At 41.0% G+C, this 18,150-nt stretch overlaps 1 protein-coding gene across 1 annotated transcript in view; it reads right to left on the bottom strand.

The window, feature by feature from the left end:
- Window positions 1-2,496: 2,496 nt before the first annotated feature.
- Window positions 2,497-18,150, bottom strand: part of LOC103366544 (SRY-box transcription factor 6) — a 107,768-nt gene continuing 92,114 nt past the window's right edge. The window contains exons 12-16 of the mRNA XM_008294317.1: window positions 17,840-18,036; window positions 11,665-11,773; window positions 10,443-10,613; window positions 8,422-8,635; window positions 2,497-5,528 (exon numbers count right to left, since the gene is read on the bottom strand). Coding sequence (XP_008292539.1) covers window positions 5,180-5,528; window positions 8,422-8,635; window positions 10,443-10,613; window positions 11,665-11,773; window positions 17,840-18,036 — 1,040 coding nt within the window. The 3' untranslated portion in view covers window positions 2,497-5,179. The remainder of the gene's footprint in view (window positions 5,529-8,421; window positions 8,636-10,442; window positions 10,614-11,664; window positions 11,774-17,839; window positions 18,037-18,150) is intronic.

Below are 18,150 nucleotides of genomic sequence, written 5' to 3'. Positions count from 1 at the left end.
AGCGGACTAATGCACTTAAAAAGACCCAAGGACTTTGCCTCAAAAAGGAAAAATTGGCCTTTTGTCCATTCCTGAAAAAGTGCTGTAGATTTTTTTTTTTCTTTCACTTCTACTTGCATTAAAAAAGAAGTATATGCCTTTATGCAATGTTTCAAAGACATAGAAACCCAGAAACTGCTAAAGCAGTTCCCTTCAAAGTTTTTTTTTTTTTTTTTTGTTGCATGATTTGCTTTTGTTCAGGTATTGCATTTAGCTTTTTAATCATTGTTAAAGGCTTCCCGAGGCTGCTGACCCTTGGAATTCTAATAACTCCCCCTCCCAGTTTGCAATTGCTCTCAACTTTCATTAGCTGGAAATCGTCTAATGATATAATCAAAGGAAAAATTAACTATACATTTTACTTATGCATTACATATAATGCCCAATATGTGCTTCAGCTTCAACTGTACTGTATCCAAAAGCTGCCTCATATTGCAGTGTAGTTCGAAGAACAGTTAGATGAAGAAAAATATCTCTCAAATGCAGACTTGTAGACGACTTTTTACCTGCAACATCACACAAACTGCGCTCATCATGAAACACTGTCAGCTCAACGGAAGTGCAAGGGTCAATTAGCCCCCTTTTGAATCAAAAGCATTTGAATGATTAAGCATCATAAGCTCAAAGAGGATGGTAGCGTGTTGCAGCACCATGACCATTCTGTGTGCTTTAATGAGTAGTGGAGCCTCCATGATCATAAACAGGGTGGCTTTGATGCCTCATTGAAAGAGCCTCTCCAACACGTCTGAAGGGGGCTCCTCCTTTGTAATAACAATTTTTAATTCTCTTGATCTAAATGCCCGATTGGTGCAGAGGAAAGAAAAAAAAGAAAAAGAAAAGAAAGGATGTGGTTCTCTCTACTCTTCAAGATGGTTTTTAAAAATCAAAAAGTGAATTTGCCTAGAGGGCCCATCTAACACCAAGCTTTCATGAAGAAGGCATGTCATTATACCTCATCATCCCCGCACACACCAAACCCAAGAGAAAGGAAAGGTAAATTTAAAGTCTGTGCAATCACTCCTTAGTTTATCACAATGTCAGTTCCTCCCTCCTTTGAATGGAGCCATTGTCATGGTAACCAGACAAGTCGTCAAGTTTTACAGCAAATTATATTGTTTTGACTCTTTGTTTTCTGTTCAGCTTGTGCTTCCATCGTAGGGATGATCTGATGTGTTCAGTAAAGTTTGCTGGGTAACACACAATACAAAGGCTCGTGGGATGTTGCAAAGTCAAACAGAAGATGTGGACAGACTGTTTTTGAAGAAAGAGTGCAATAAGTGAAACAATAAGTGCAATATTCTGTCTTTCGCCACTCGAAATGTGTTTTGCTTGATGGGTGCTTGAGAATGATGCACTCTATGTGCAGACTTCTGGTGTCCAGTAGTTACAGTTTGGGTCTCACACTGCATACAAATAAATTCAGAATATTATTTACAATCCGAGATCATGTCAACGGGATTATTCTGTTATTGTAAATGTAAACACTCTTTACATTTAGCCACCAGTAGCTTTAAGAACTGGGAAAACGGAATGGAAAGTCAGCATTGCGTCATTTTCCTTCAGGGATAAATGAAGTTTGTATGAGTGTAGGTGCATAGTTCTTTAACTGTGACTAATGAACTACACTATCCTTTGTTGAGGTGCTGAAAGCTTTGCATACACTCACACCAACTGTGCACACACTCAAGCAATCTGTCAACTTGCAAACAGCTAAATGTTCATCCTGCAGAAAGGAAAAAGGAAATGTAAATTATGATGACTTATTTAACGAGATTAGCATGGCAACTGCACAAGTATGATTTCAAACACCCCTCCCAAGTAAAAGCTATAGCACAGCACACACACACACACGCACACACAGAAGTGCTCACAAAGGAGTGTGTGACAAACTTGTCGGCGCCCCTCGCAGGGTGACGCTGCAGTTGATTTGGGAATTACAATTAGATTTATGATGTGGCTGCATATGGCTGAGCTCTCTGTTTCTCTCTCTGAAATGCTGGGATTGGCTGCAGCGAGCTCCGGCGCCGTGGCGTATACACCACAGCACAGTCAGAATGTGTGGCGTTACCTCACACACACACACACACACACACACACACAGACACACACACACAGACGCGCGCACACTCACAATGGAACAATAGGCCACATTTACTGTAATGGGCCACCAAAATATAAAGACTAAGTGGAATAGCTCGACTTTGGAAACAGAAAGCCTTGTGTTGGAAATCATTAGATCCCTGGAAAGTAAGAGCACTATTTAGAGTAATGGAAATAAAAATTCATGCAGCACTACCTGTAAGTTGTGCACAGTGCTATTACACACACACACACACACACAGAACACAATACTGTGGTATGAGTGCTTTCTCTCAAGTGAACAGTTTTACAACATATTCAACGCATCTTTCCACAAAAGCCAAAGAAACACTTGAAAAGCAATGATGAAGTGACAGATTTGTAAGGAAAATCTCAAGTCTTTACTTTTTTTTTATTTATATATATTTTTTTTGATTGTCTTTCTCACCAAGTTGTACTGACACTTTTTAGAGCCAAAGTTGGCTAATAAATACAATGAAATGTTAAAACGCACAATTGAATTTCAAATACAATACTCATCACAAAAAAAAAAAAATGTGTGCGACCAGGAAATTTGTGTTCTGCCTCTGCAGGTCACAACTGACAAGAGCATGAGGTTAGAGGTGATGTGACCCCTTTAGGCGGCACTAGAGCTGCGGCATCAAAATTTGCTTAAATAAATGAAATGTTTCTAAAGAAATGGCAATTCACTGGTGCCTGGCATGAAGGAGGCTCCAAAAATGTGACTTTTGACTGTTCTAATTTATCATGTTTAAATCAAACAACAACTTCACATTAGTCAAATACTACAAAAAAAAACAAAAAAAAAACAAACATAGAATTTATATCCAGTGCTTAGAATGTGTATGACACTAACAGAAATGTCTATGCATGATGGGTTTTTTTGTATTGCAAGCAAAAATCAATGTTTAGTCCCAGCTTGTGAAGCTTTTCCAAGTAAAAACTACTAGATATGGTCATAAGGAGAAATTTTGGAGTCAGAAGATGCATGAAGCAGCTAAACAGAGCACCCAGAAACCACCCAAAGATTTCGAAAATGGAAACATATTAAAAAATTGTAAAGAATGCAGTGAGAAGGAGATGACGTAAAACTACGGTGCGTCTTCAGAGAAAGAACATGACATTTGGGTAAAACAGAGGAAAAAGTTTGTGCGCTCAGCATGCTGCTGACCGCTGGGCTGCATCAAGACGAAAGAGGAGCATCTCGCTTCAGACTGTGGAAAAATGTGTGTGCTCTGACTGGGGCGGTTGTGGCTAAGAGGATGATTGAGAATTATGCACCTTTTTCCTCTCCATTCTTCTCGTAATAATTTACTCCTCTTCAAAATATACACGCAAGCGTAGAAAAAGGTTATCTTCTGAAATAACAGCTAATAAACCCCCTTTTTTTTTTTTTGCAAATATATCAATTCTGTTTTAAAACATATCTTTCCCACTTGATGCTAAGAAGACAATTAAAAATGAAAAAGCTAATAAAATAGTAACATTTTGTACAATTTTGTACTGATTGAAAACATAATACAGTAAAGGGATCCATGATATTAGAATCTCTTGTCCTACAGTAGGGTCGTCATGGGGCTGCTCCTTCCCCTTTCTTATGATGTTGTGTGAGCAGAGCTTAAGATGCACATTTAAGACTCGGGCATTCTTAAAGTGAAATTAAGCTGAAAATATATATATATCCTTTAGCCTGATTTAAAGGGACAGACTCATATGCTGGTACTATACTGCACCGCACTTACTGCAAAAGTGTTTGGCCACAAGGAACTACGGGCAATGTGGTTCATGAAAGCACCAATGAAGTGGAATACAGGAACAGACGCCTTCGATGTTGCTCTCCTAACTATGTCTCGAGGCCGGTGGGGCTGCCAGAGAGCGACACAAAGTGTGTGTGACTGAGCGAGTGTGATTAAAACATATCCTCCCTGAGCTCTGCCTGTGATTGGGCTAGGAGGGGAGCCAGCAATTACTGAGAAGGAAATCATCTCATCAGATAGAAAAAACTGATTGTATAAGACTTTTTTGCAGCATTGGAAATTAAGACTACAACATCCCGAGTGAATGTGAATGTTTGGCACATTTGAAGAAAATCTGTACAATGTCTGGGTACTCACTTACTAAATAATAATAATAATAATAATAATAATAATAATAATGTAATAGAAGGGATTTTCTCCCTTTATTTCATTGACAGTCTGAAAAGTCCTACCACTCTTTTTGTATGAAAACAAACAAAACAAAAAACACATTCACAAGCTGGCACATCATACCTGAGCTGGGATATTTAAAAAAAAAAAAAAAAAAAAGGAATCCAACAGCAATGTAATGTAAGCAGTTTGTCAGAAAAAAAAGATGTAGCACTGAATTCGTAAGAAACAGAAGTAAGACTATAAGATTACAAGAGCTAGTATTTATATTAAAAATTTTCCAAATTTCAAGTTCCGACAGTCCAGAGTTTGTACAGGCAGTGACCTGTCAGAAAAAAGTCTATAGAACAAAAAGCAAAAGGGAAAAAAAAAAAACACAAAAAGTAAATACATAATGATAAAAACTAGTTCACTCCTTAAACATTTAAGACCAAATAGCTGCTGAAGACCATTTCCTAATGCTTCAAAATCCATGCATGCTCTTTACAAACCACACAGCAATGTGTTCGTCACTCATTTGTTCTTTGTCCCATTCTCTCTCATTCTCTCCCTTGTCTAACTCTTGTACGCTCCTGTTAAGATTGTCAGAGTGTAGGAAACTGAAGTTCATTGTCAGTTGGATGTCTGAATGATTGTTCGGGTTCTGTTCTTGGGTCACATTTCCCCCTCTGGCCCTTGTCTTCAAATGGACGTCCATCAAAATACTGTCCGAGAACTTTCTGAGCATGTCTGCTGATTTGAAATCCGATCGGGGCATGCTCAGTGCATGATGCAACATGTCCTGAAAGTCAGCCTGAAGGTCTCTGTAATAAACTGTGTTTTTAAGAAGTGTCTCTGAGTATAACGGGAGTTGTTTTCTTCTTCTCTTTTTACATCTGACACTCTGAGCACACTCAGTTGGCACTGACAGCCTCCCGTGTCTCATGGTCGCTGCTATAGTCTGACTTGGGCTCGTCCTCAAAGTCGTCATACATGTCCATGTCGTCGTCTCCGTTGGTGGGGTCGCTGGGCAGATCCAAGGCTGCAACCCCACCACCGTTGCTGCCTCCGCCACCCCCAGACTCGGACTTCACTCCATACGTGCTCTGAATGACAGGGATGGCGGGCTCAGGGCTGGCTGAGTTGCTGGAGCAGTCTGAGGTCAGATGTGGGGATGGTGTGGCCGTTGTTGCCATAGTTATGGCGCCCGGGTAAACTCCAACACCTCCTGGGCTGTTGCCCAAAGAAATCGGTGGCTGAGGCCTAAGAACCAAGGAAAAAAAAAAGGAAAGATGGAAAACAAAACAAAAAGTGTTTAATGCAGGTAAACAATAAGCAAGTTGATGTACATTATGCACTCTGACCAAATGTTTAGACACAACAACAAAAAATATGGTTTGTCTTTTTGAGTTATTATTATTATCTTTATCCAACAAAGTATGTTGAGTTTGGGGAATGAGGTTTTTTTTTTTAGACAATTAGTGGTATTTAAATTACCAGTTGCTAACTGCTATCCACATAAACACATCTTTTTAAGTTATTAAGGACTTAAAACTGTGAAGTCATTGTGGAGAAAATGTCAACAAGCCAATTAAATTAATTTACCACAATTTGAATTTTGTTTTTAAGGAATAAAGACAGACATTTTTGTTTAAATTACACACAATATTAAGTTGGTTTAATTACCAACATTGATGTTGGTTGGATCAACAGTTGTTACAATTCATTCTCAGGGAGACACGAATGCTCACACAAAATTTCGTCAAATAAAAATCCATCAAATAGTTGAGTTTTTCGCTCAAAATCACAAAAGTTAAGGTGTTGGTAGCACAACAGGAAAAGTCAGGGATAACCAAAGTAAGTAGGATCCATCCTCTGGAGACTATGAATGTCTGTATAAAAAGTTGTGCCAATCCTAGCAGCATGTGTAAAAAGTCAAAGTAACAGCATAAAATTCTTCTTTTAATGATGAGAACGTGAAAAAAAAATCTAATAATTTAGTCATAACAGCACTTTATATATCAGCTGGTTACTGTGGAAGCTGGACAGATCGGCTTTTGATCCCTGATTCATTATCCTTAGCTTTGAACAAAACATTACTTCTAAAGCCGCTTCTGTTGAACAGCAACGCTTCTCATCTAGTCGAGCATGTCTTAACATGGAGCTCTACCTGCCAGCTCACAGCAGCATCAGTTAAATAACCTGTTAAGATATAGATGGAATGAGGGTAAGTGCACATCATTCAAACAGGCCCTCTGGCTCCACAAATGAACCACATAAAGCAGGAAAATTGCTGTCACCTTTCTCACCTAACAGTTTTCCCTCCTCTGTCTCCTGAAACAATTACTGCTGTACACTCTGACAGACTCATTTTCACGTTAAACACTTTAAAACAACACTGGTTTAGTTATATGGAATGTGCCAGAAACTGCTTGTGTACTGGCTCCCGGTAGCTGTATGATTTAGCTTTAATTGAAAGTCCAGACCTGGAGAATCTAAGCTTTTTTGCATTTACTTGACCACACACAGTAAATGTGGCATTCAGCCTGTGACGTCTGCCTCGTGCTCATTCCCTCTTAAACATCTGCTTACATTTCATATTCCACTATGTCTGTCTGTGTCCAATTTCACTGGCCGCAAGCGCCCAGCATTGTCCTAATTTAATAAATGACAAGCTATTAAAAATCGCTCCTATTCAAAGCTGTGGCCTCTGGTAAATCCATTTCAAACACAGGCTGCTGTGATGGCTTTAAACACATCCACGACTGGTTCCTATTAAGACAATGCCACTGTTTTTCCCCTTGCTGCACTCACTACGCTCGAAAAAAATATTATGCTCTTCAGCAAATGTTTAAAGGATTTTGCAGATAGAACCACAGGAGGTTCCAAACCTTTCATAAAAAGTCCATAAACCCCAATGGTCACTCCACAAACCTCCAGCAAATGGATGCAGTTACAAATGTTTCTTTTCTGTTCATACTGTGACACATTAAGAAAAAAGACCTCACATAAAGTGAAAAATTGTTTAGTGTCTGAATGAGGTGCTCCCAAAAATCCTTCACGAAACACGAGAAAATAATTTTGTGATTACATATTGATGTTTTATCTTCTATTTTGGTAATTCTTTTCTGTGTACCCATATTTGGGTCAAGGTTGCTGGCGGGATGGCAAGTTTATTTAACAGATAATTGAACTGAAAGGCCTCTGCTGCAAAGTAAATGACTCAAAGGGTTCTTGAGAAAGACAAAGCCTGTCCAAGGCTTTTGACTTCCAAACTTCGTGTGGTACATGCGTTCATCTCAATCTCGATGGCATGACTGGAATGAAATGTCCTGAGGTTAGCATGCCTCATTAGCCAAACAATTAATGTGAGAAATGTTCTATTTATCTACATATTTGTCTATCTATTTATATTTGCACTGCTGGAACGGAAATTCCAGAACACAAGTTTCACCCGTAGCATTTTCCCTGCGACCATAGTACAACATGCTTGAAAGCAGGATTACCTTCGCTAGCTTAGATCATGTACTGTGGATACCGCTGCTGTTTTAATTCCACATGTAAGTGGGAGGCCAGAGCTACAGAGTCACTCCAATATATTTAGATCCATTGTGTGGGAGCATTATAGCTTTCCAGTTAGCTACAGTGAAAATGGGCAAAGAGAACTGGATTGGGCAAAAGCTGCATTCAGTATTGTTCAGTTGAAGTCAGGTTGGTATGTGGAAACATGCAAAGTCATTTATGACAGCATCACTGGAGTGTTGTTTAGAACAGAAACCTTTCAGCCCCAAAATAATGGTGCCAGACTCATGACCTCCGAGGTCCTCAGAGATGGGTACATTTACCTAGTCTTTCTGTCTGTAGCAATTGCTAGCATCTTGACCCCAACCCCCACTTTGGGAACCACTGGATAAATGGATTGACACAGAAACAGACTCCTCCAGCCTGTCCCTGATGATCTGGCCAAAGCAATAACTAATGCTACAGGGATGTTTATTGCTGCGGATATGCAGCCATACTAAGTTGTAAAAATAACAGATTTAAACACATGGTCAAAGTGCTGCAACTGCACTACAGTATGCATTTTAGGCAGTCTGTCGTGCCTGCCTCGTACAAGCAAGTGCAAGCATTAACATTCAGGGACAACTATACTCACCCCACGAAAAACTGCCTCATCTCCTGACGCCGTGAGCGCATCATCTGCTTGTACTCTCCGATGCGCAGCTTCTTGCCGTCGATGATGCAGGTTCTCTTGGGCCGCGGCTTGTACTTGTAGTTGGGATATTTCTCCAGGTGGATCTTGCTTAAGCGGGCCTGCTCCTCATAGTATGGCTGCTTCTCCTGGTTGGTCATGGCTTTCCAGCGAGAGCCTGGAAATAAATAATTTTCGTGTTTGTTTCGTAGTTTTTGGTTGTTTTAGTGTCACTAGGTCATGACACACAGTATCTTAATAAGTCAATGCTACTGGACTTTAGGAAGTGACAAAATGTTAGGAGGTGACTAAATTTAAACTTCTGTCAATTCAAAGATTTGTTGGGAAGTACTTTTAATAAACAGTTTTGATGAATGGGGCTCAGCACCACAGAATTTCTCAAAAAACTGATGTAACGAGGACTTCATCAGTGACAACGCATACATACTCTCATTTCTAAAGTACATAATTCATTCATACATAAGAGTCACAGCTTTTGTATTTCATGGCGCTTTCTTAAGGTTGGACGTCTTCATGTGAAGAGACACTGTTGAGTCTATAACCATGGAGGCTGTTTAAAATCAGGAGTGGATTACACTCTGCTCCCTCTTGGCTCAAGAAGAATGATGTAGTACATTGTGTACTTCTTATTTTCCTCGGTAAGAGGACCTTCTGAACAAGTGCAGGAACGCAGCACATCTGTGAAGCACTTTGACAACTGATTATACACACACAGCCTCGCTCCTCTGTTTATCAAGGTTTATCACAAACTCTTCTTGTACTTTTGTGACACAGGAAACACAGAGGAGTTTTTAAAGCCTGTCGCCCACCCACGCCCCAAAGTCCAGCTGTGTTATTTTGTTGGAGAGGCATGCATTGTACACATACAGTCATATACATGTACACAGTTCTGTTTTTTTGCTGCAATCTTGTCGCAGAAGTTTAGTAAAAATCTAGAAAATGATTTGTAGTGGTCACTCTTCATATTCAACGTCAACTACTTTGCTTAATCAAATAATATCATTGTAATGGTTCATTAAATTAGGGGTTTTAAATATCCCACTTAAAAGTAAATCCTGTCACTGACATAATTAGATTTTTGAAAACAAAAAGGAATAATCCAATAAATTTAGGTTTTATTTCGCAGAATGCAAAAAGACCACTTTGTAGGAGCCCATTCAAAGATCCAAGTCAATAACGCCAACCCACCAAAGAAAAAGCAATTTGTTCACGTCGCTCAGGAGGAGCATTTACATTCGGCAACCCTCAAGCTCGCTTGAATGCTGCGTTGGACAGTAGAGGTCTTAAGAACATTTCACGAGCAACCGTTATGCTCAGCGCCGTGTGAATGGATATCTGTGTTGAGGAGGTAGGAATCTACATGGATTTTAACTGAATGCATCCATCACACTGGTCAGGCCGACACAGTGGAGCTCTGTGTGTGGAGTGTTCCAGGCTGAAAAACACACTAGTCCTTCTCATGGTCCGCCACTTGTCGGGAAGAAACCCTGTGAACTGTAGAATATGGTGGCAGGGGAACCTAATGAACAGAGAAGGTGGCCTTAAAAATCTGAAATGTGCACCCTATCGTTGAATGTGATATGGAAGAGGGGACAGTGATGAGTTTGTGTATGTGTCTCTGTAAGATGTTGATACATAGCATTTAAGGCGAATTGTATTTGTTTTTATCGAGTTCCCGATTTAAGGTTCATGTGTGACTTTATATGAGATTTAATATCAGTTCATGCTGGGAAGAGAACCTGATCGTCGTAGTTCACATAAAAGCTCTTATGCCAAGAACAGCTCAGAAAATGCTTCCAGTAACAGACTCTTGTAATCATCGTTTAATAACCAAGACAAACACTGATATGCTCTTGTGTGCATTTCACTCTAACTACCTCTGAAACAAAAGGAAATAAAGATGAAACCCTCGAAGTGTTCATGCAGGTTTTTCACTGATCAAAGATAAATCTGTAAAATCTCACCAAGAATCTTGCTGATGTTGGAGTTGTGCATGTCAGGGAAAGTCTGCAGGATCTTCCTCCTCTCGTCTTTGGCCCACACCATGAAGGCGTTCATGGGCCTCTTGATATGGGGCTCGCTGCTGTTCCTGCCTCGTGCCTCCCTGAACACTCGCGCCTCTGTGATGCTACTCCCTGGGCGACACAAAGGAACAGCATTCGCTGTATGTCCATCACTGACACATGCATCGCTCATACTTTTATGCTTTAAATACAGTGTATAGCACCGCTAGGGATGAGCCCTTCCTGTTAGTGTCTTCATGAGGCCCCTTCTCGGAAGAGGATGTATAACAAAAGTATAACAAAAGTCCAATGGGGTCTTGTTGGGATGCCCTCCACGTTAACAAACACACATGCACACTGTAGTCAGTTTGCGTCCGCCTGATATTATCTCAGTGCCTGGGCTCCTGTGTTTACTCCTCTCACTCTAAACTAAACCACGATGAGCACCCCTCGACTGCTCATCGCCTGTAAACAGTAGTGCTTTATGAGAAACAGGTGGGTTGGAGAGAAAAAAAAACTTAAACACAGAAGCGCAGTGTGGAGACTACGTTTAGAAAAAGTGATACGAACAGCGTTTTACACAGCAGTATCTACTAAATGCATTGACTATATAGTACATAAATAGTGCATAAAACTCAGTTAATAAAAAGCCATCATTTAAACCATTTGAGAATACTTATTTCTAATTAACTACAACAAACATGCTGCCTGTCTTCACCTACTTTAGTTTGCATACTTGAACTAAACTGGGTGGGATCTTGTGTTACAAGCACTACTTGTGGAAAAAAGGAGGAGAATTCTGTCTCTTGTCATGTGCTTGCACGAATAATGACATTAGAAATTTTCAAGAGCCTAAAATGTTAACACTATGCACTTTGTTTAATTTTTGAGGGTGTCCTTCACTGAGGCCTCCTGAGGAGTCAATTAAATATTTGTATTTGCTGAATACAACATGAATACCTGCATGTTCAGGCTTCCTGGCAATTTTGTCTGAACAGGATGTGACTGACTTAGCCCCTAACTTTGACTGTGTTGTATTCTTATTTTTACGCATCTAAATACATTTCTGATTTACAAAGAATATAAGCAACCAGTTAACTAAACAGAATTTACAAACTAAGAGAAAAGAATTAAGGAAAGTGAGAAAAGGGGCAGCACATATATAAAAGACAGAGGTGCTTACCGTCCAGATCTTCTGGTCTCGTCAGGTCAATGACTCGATGGACCATCTTCCCAGCATCCTCCCCAAGCTTCCCTAGGTGCTGGCTCAGAGTCTCATAGTGCAGCCGCTCCTACGATATAACAAAACGCACAGAAGGGTATTTTGAAGCAAGATGCAAATATGATGCAGTTGAAGTTTGAGGAACGTGATGCAAGCTGCCAAAAAAATAAATTCTCTTAAGTTTTCAACTTCTATTCAGTTTTTATTATTTAATGGCTGGCTCAAGTAACCTGGCATCTTTTAAATTGGGTCACGAGGGATGACTTTGATGGTAATGACAATAAAACAAATTGCTGGGTTGAGCTGGCACAGAGAGGTCCAGCACCGCCCTCCGAAATGGGCTGCTCGTTTTACCGTTGTTTTTTTTTTTTTTTTTTACAGTATCTAAAGGAAACAAGTAATAATGTTGGTTAACGCAATAAACTAATAGACAAGGCATGGCCCCATTAAGGCTAGTCATCAGGATCGTCCTCGGTCTCCCATCATCATTTGTGCTCTCTCTGATTCGGACCTCTCGCCTGCCACTCCACTTCTAAGACAAATAACTTCTACGAGCAGCTTGCCTTGGGGCCTTCCAGCTAAAATTACCCCACCACGCTCCTAAACTGCAGTGGAAAACATCGAACCCTCCGCACAGCTACCGCACATCTACACTCTCCCCCTCCACCTTCCACCTCCCCCTTTCTTCCCTCTCGGCTCTCCTCCTTTTTCTGGTGACAGAGGCATTTTGTTTGACGCAAGGAATGGTTGCCGGGTGAAGTCATGCCGCGGTAGCCGCTGGCAGAGTTGGTGGAACTTAGGGGCCGACGTGTGTGCGTGTGTTTGTGTGTGTGTGTGTGTGTGTGTGTGTCTGTGTGTGTGTGTGCGTGTGTGTGTTTATAGACGAGGAGCCGGTGCGGGCCAATGTCAGCACTACAGCAGGGCTGTAATCAGGCCTACCACAGAACATGTGCCTGGGCAGTGCCATGCTCACCGCAGGAAGCAACCGCCTAACAAAGGACTAAAGAAAAGAGAGAAAGAGGGACGGACATAGAGAGATAGAGAAAGCAAAAGAGGAAGGAGGAGGTGGAATGGAAAACTAGTCTAGAGACAAGAATAAGTCCTTAAATTCGCTGCACCTCCCTTTAAGCTCACGGTGCTAAACGATTGCCTGGGGAAAGCAGTCATTGCTCATGATGATGCTGTCAGACCTCTGGAAATGAGTCGAACTTTGGCATTTTGTCACTGGATGTTGGACATCCTGCATGTCAGATGTCCTATAGTGCATAATTTCTAAACAACCTAAGTAGTTAGAGATGTACGACTGTTTCTGTTGAATGGGAGGAGACCAGTGGAAAAGTAATGTAGAGTAAAGTTAGGGTTTTGGAAAATGGACTAGGACAGCATCAATAGAGGTAGAATGATCCAAACTACAGATTAACAGCAGACCTGAGTTAAAATTTGCAAATATTCCCTGCGGTTGGTCTACTTTTGGTCTTCTTGAAAGTTCTTGTGGCAAATGCAATAAGGAGCTGTCTTTCCTTTGTTTAGTCAAGATTGAAATAGGTTTGGCCAGTGCGCCTGCTGGTTTGCAACTGGACTGCTGCCTTTTGGAGCAGCATTATAGATTTTTTTTTCCACATTCATTGGACTCCATTTGTATTTTGTACACTTAAATAAAAAATTTAAAAAACACAGTAGAAAAAGAGGAGTGCAACATTTACTTTACAACATTCATTCTGCACAAACAAGTACCTCCAGAAAGAAATCACAACTCTGCAGCCACCATATTTTTAGCACACTATTGCTTTCGCTGGTCTCTGAATGTGTTGCTGCTGAATGTATATTTCTAAATTTAAGAGACACCCGACTCTTTTTGTTCTGCTTGGTCTCTGCTCTTCTTGGCGTTTGCGTCTCTCCACTGTTGCTAGGGTAACACTCCAAACATTGCTGTTTTTTTTAAATCCATACTGTATTGAGCTCATTACCACAGTTACAACTCGCACACTGCCAGCACAGCCTGCCTCCAGCTGACCCGCAACCGTTTACTGTCTCCTCCCGGACCAATCAAGTTTGGCAGCCTCCTCAGTCCCCCTGCCTGGCGTTTTCTCTCTCCTCCTATTTTCTTCATGTTTCTTTCTCCCTTTCCTCCTCCAGACTTCGCTGTGTGCCGATAGAGCTGTCACTCAGCCCTGTTCTGTTTTTTTTTCCTCTTCCCCTCCTTCTCCTTTTCACCATTTCTCCTATTCATAGCCCTTAACACCCCACCGCCAGCCCTCCACCCCTGCAGGCTCCAACCAAGAAGTAGACACTCAACAGTCTATTTGCAGGTGCCAGACTCAGCTTTGTAGTGTACATTATTATAATGTATATCATTCAGGCTTCAAATGCAGCAGCATTACGTCGACCTTTAATCAAGACTTGGAGCCGTCTGAGCTGTTGGTTTCACAGGCTCGCTTCCTACAAAGACCAAACTCACCATCAGAGCCAATATAAACTTCTATACAACCATTTCCTCCCTGCTCTCCTTCTTTCAGACTTATTCTGCCTCGCCACCAGAAAGCACGCTGACTGACTTAAACAGGGTACAGACAAAAGACATTTCTCTATAATGGGCTGCATGAAATCAAAGTAAATTTACAGGTCTGGTGAAATACAAAACTGTATAAACTATCCACAGTTAGGTGTTCGAGGAATGCACATGTAGTTTGAGGGCTATGATACAATTTATTACAGATTTTGCTAAATAAAATATTTTATTAACAGTTTAATGAACTACAAGTACATACACAAAAATGTGTGCTTAATAAATTGCATTTACAAATTCCGCTAACACTGATCTTTGACAGGAAATAGATCTTTACTGTTTTTGGTCAACAAAATTTGATGTTGTTTATTGTAAACTGATTTGAATAAATGTTTTCTTTGTTTACATTGTGTTTCTGTTTTCAGACTTATTAACTTTTTTTTTTTTTTTTGATTTCAGATTTCTTGATGGATCTGTTTACAGCCTTAGAGAAGTACAGCAGGTTTCGGCACATCAGCCCTTCAGTCAACTTCACAGTTAAATTATGCAAGCAGCATAGATGCCAAAAAATTCATGTGTCCCCATCATTCAATGCTCGCAGTTCAGAGCTGTCTGCTGAGTGATTGTGTGCATAACCAACATTACCCAAAGTGAGAAAACAGATCTTATGGTAATAAAAAACTATTTGTGTTCCTTCTTTTGTGACCTGCAGATTAACCTGCACTCAGTCTGCTGTCACCCACCAGATTCATCTCCTATGGAAACAGGAAAAAGTATTCCCTCGTGGTTCAAAGCAATGTGTTATTATTTCTTTTTCTCTTCTATGTCATGTAAATGTTACCAATGTCTTCTTCAAGGGTACCAGGCATATCTCAATGTGTACAGTTAGAGCTTGCACAAGTTTTCCTTGTGATTCGGATGTTTCATCACGTAACATGTAAGCTGAGTAACGTGCCAATCTCTCCGAAATTTTGTGTTTTCCTTAAAGTGGGTTTAGGGAGTGTTTTGTGGCTGTTTAGATGAAAAAGAGGCACACAGTGTTTTATGCACACACACACACACACACACACAGTCATACACAGTGGCTATTTCAGTGAGCTTTGGCAGCCTTCGACCAGCTGGAAGCAACGTAAGCGTAAGGTGATACTCAACAATGCCACTAACTGGCCAGGCCTCTCGTCTGTACACCAGCTATAATGACATTAACATGGCCAAGGCCAGCGCAGAGCCAGGACACACACACGCGCGCACACACACACACACACACACAAAGGAGCCTGGGATCACTTTCAGCTCTATGTCTATTTCGTCTATGCTTGAAATGAATGCTGTGGGACAGAAATACACAAACAGAAAGCCTAACAAACACAAACGCACACGCTCAGACGTCACCGCGACTCCCTTTGAGTCGAATCAGCGTTGGCAATAAATAGCTCAACATTCAACATTACACTGAGATACCATTTGCAGCAGTTGCCTCATTCCCTCCAAAGAAGCCGAATCTGCTGCGTTAGTACAATGTCATAAAACAAAAAGGCTTCGGCACAGCCTCAAAGTTTCGGAGGGGAGGATTTGAGTAACAAATTTATTTGACGAACAGAAAACAACATACAAATCCAAGGTAAAGAAAAAGAGTTGGTCTTGCTGCTTCCCGAGGTGGAACGGGTGAGTCACACTCTCAGTATCCAGCAAGTTCCATCCATGAATTGTTTAAGACAGAGTGAAGCCTTTGAGCACTTTAGAAAGAAAAAAAAAACACAAAAAAACTTTCTCCATCCCAATGAAAAAATTCTGTATTTGAAGCTAAGAGAAAGAGTCTTTGAGCTGCTGTTGTTAGGTAACGAATAACAAACTGACAACAAACACCAAGGCCTGCTGTCGTCCTCGCACCGGAAACAATTACTTTGAGACTTTCCAAATGAGCTTTTTATTAGGAGGCATGCAGCTATAAACCAAATTACTGCATTGCTTTGGTTTTGTTCCTATAAAGTTGGGAAATATAGAGCTTGAGAAGCACGTAGGGTTCTCCCTGCAACACACTCACCTTAATATGTGATTATTTCAAAGTTAACTTTGGGCAAAAAAGCTTTTTTAAGCACAAACTTATTTGAGAGCATTGCTGGGATTTTTGCTGGACCTGCAGCAGACAACTTACATTAAATCTTAATAAACAATTTATCAGTATGGGCTGTTGTATAATTTATATTTATGAGTTTTCTCAGTGTTTACTAGTATAATGACTTATAAAAAAAAACAACTTGGGACTGAGGATAAGTACAGCAGAGATATATTTTGCCAGATTTTGGATGTTTTCTTCCTGAAGATGCAAGGCAAACAAGTCCAAAAAAATTCAAAACAGCCTATCCTTGGAGTGCACCAATCATGACCTACTTGGGGTTGGTGGGTTCAAAGTCTCCACCCCTAAAATATTCATGAGTTCCTCTCCTCCTCCTTCTCCTCATCCCTGCAAGCAACATGGGATCAATTGCGCAGGAGAGCCGGTCTAATCATGTTCCTTATTTTACTGAATGTCTGATCCCGAGAATCCGTGATTGGCTGATCAGACTGATTGAAGATGTTTTGGAATATGGATTTCCCTCTGGATATGAGATCTTGGTACAAAGACCCTGTCTCCTTCTGCCCAAGGGGGAAAGATGAGCGGGGGTAGAGGTGAGTGTGGAGGGGGGGAGGCGCATTCCCTGAGAAAGGCCCTTTAATTGGGCTAAAACCCTGAGGCCGGGATCCCCCCTCCAGGGCAAGTGGAGAGCTGGACTCCATTATACACACACACATACACACACACACTAATGTTAACATCATCTCTTCTCCAAAAAAACACCCACTCAGTCAAGGCAGGCACACAAACACACACACACACACATTCACACACACACACTAACACGCCAAAACCATCACTTGTCATTGGCCCAGCTGCTCCCTCTTCAAAGCTGTTGGCTTCTGGGTGGCCGTGGAGATGAGAGGAGAAAAGAGAAGTTCTCAAGAGCTGCAGCCCGAGCCAAATGACACCAAATATCATCCATGAATATTTTTTAAACTCATGCACAAGCTGAGCAGAAACCTTGAACACTCGGCCAATGAAATGCTGGAGAAAATTTGACACAGGAGCGAGGAGTTTGCAGAACCACAGAGGTGTGTCTGTGTGTTTCTATGTGTGTGCGTTAAGAAGTGAGAGAGAGTACGACACAAATCTTGAGAAATGTAAGAAGGATCATCTCCGTACCACACTGTTCTTCTTGCACTTCTTCAAGAAAATGTGCTCACATCTTTAATTGAATGAGAAGCAGTGCCAGTGCATAGTGAAAATACTCTATTACAAGTAAAAATCCTGCAATTATAATCTCAGAAGGGTAGATCAAAATCATGAATACAGTGTTTTATGGCTTAGTGATAAGAGAGCTAACTAGTTATTGTATTTATTTAGCAGGTTTTTAATGTAATATATGTGACCGTATTCTGTAACTAGATCAGAATTCTTTCTTCACATGAAAGAAAATGCCTTTGAAAACTGCATTTAGACCATGTGATTCTTGTAAGCCTCATCAGTGAAAAGTTTCTGTGTGTCTGTGCATCCTCTCATGCATCCACATGTGACCCATCTGTCGCTCTAACCTTGTTGCCGTTGTTGAGGCTCATGTTGCTCAAGGCAGACAATTTGGCCTCCAGACTCTGGTGTCCCGGCTGCTGCTGCTGTTGGTGGAGCTGCTCCCTCTGGATCTGCTCCCTCATGCTCCTGGCCTCCTGGATGGCCTTCATCACCGCGTCCTGGTCCCCGAACAGCGCCGTGGAGTTGAGGCTGGACAGGATGTCTGTAGAGGAAAGACAGAACAGAGGAGAGAGACAACTGCATGTTACTTTGACTGAAAAGACAAAACACCATAAGTCTTAATAAGTGGTTTGATGAGATTTAACTGCGTAGGAAC

Source organism: Stegastes partitus, unplaced genomic scaffold, assembly GCF_000690725.1.
Source record: "Stegastes partitus isolate 25-593 unplaced genomic scaffold, Stegastes_partitus-1.0.2 Scaffold21, whole genome shotgun sequence".
NCBI lineage: Eukaryota > Metazoa > Chordata > Actinopteri > Pomacentridae > Stegastes > Stegastes partitus.
Note: the sequence above shows the minus strand (reverse complement) of the source record. Positions and strands in the feature narration are given on the sequence as shown.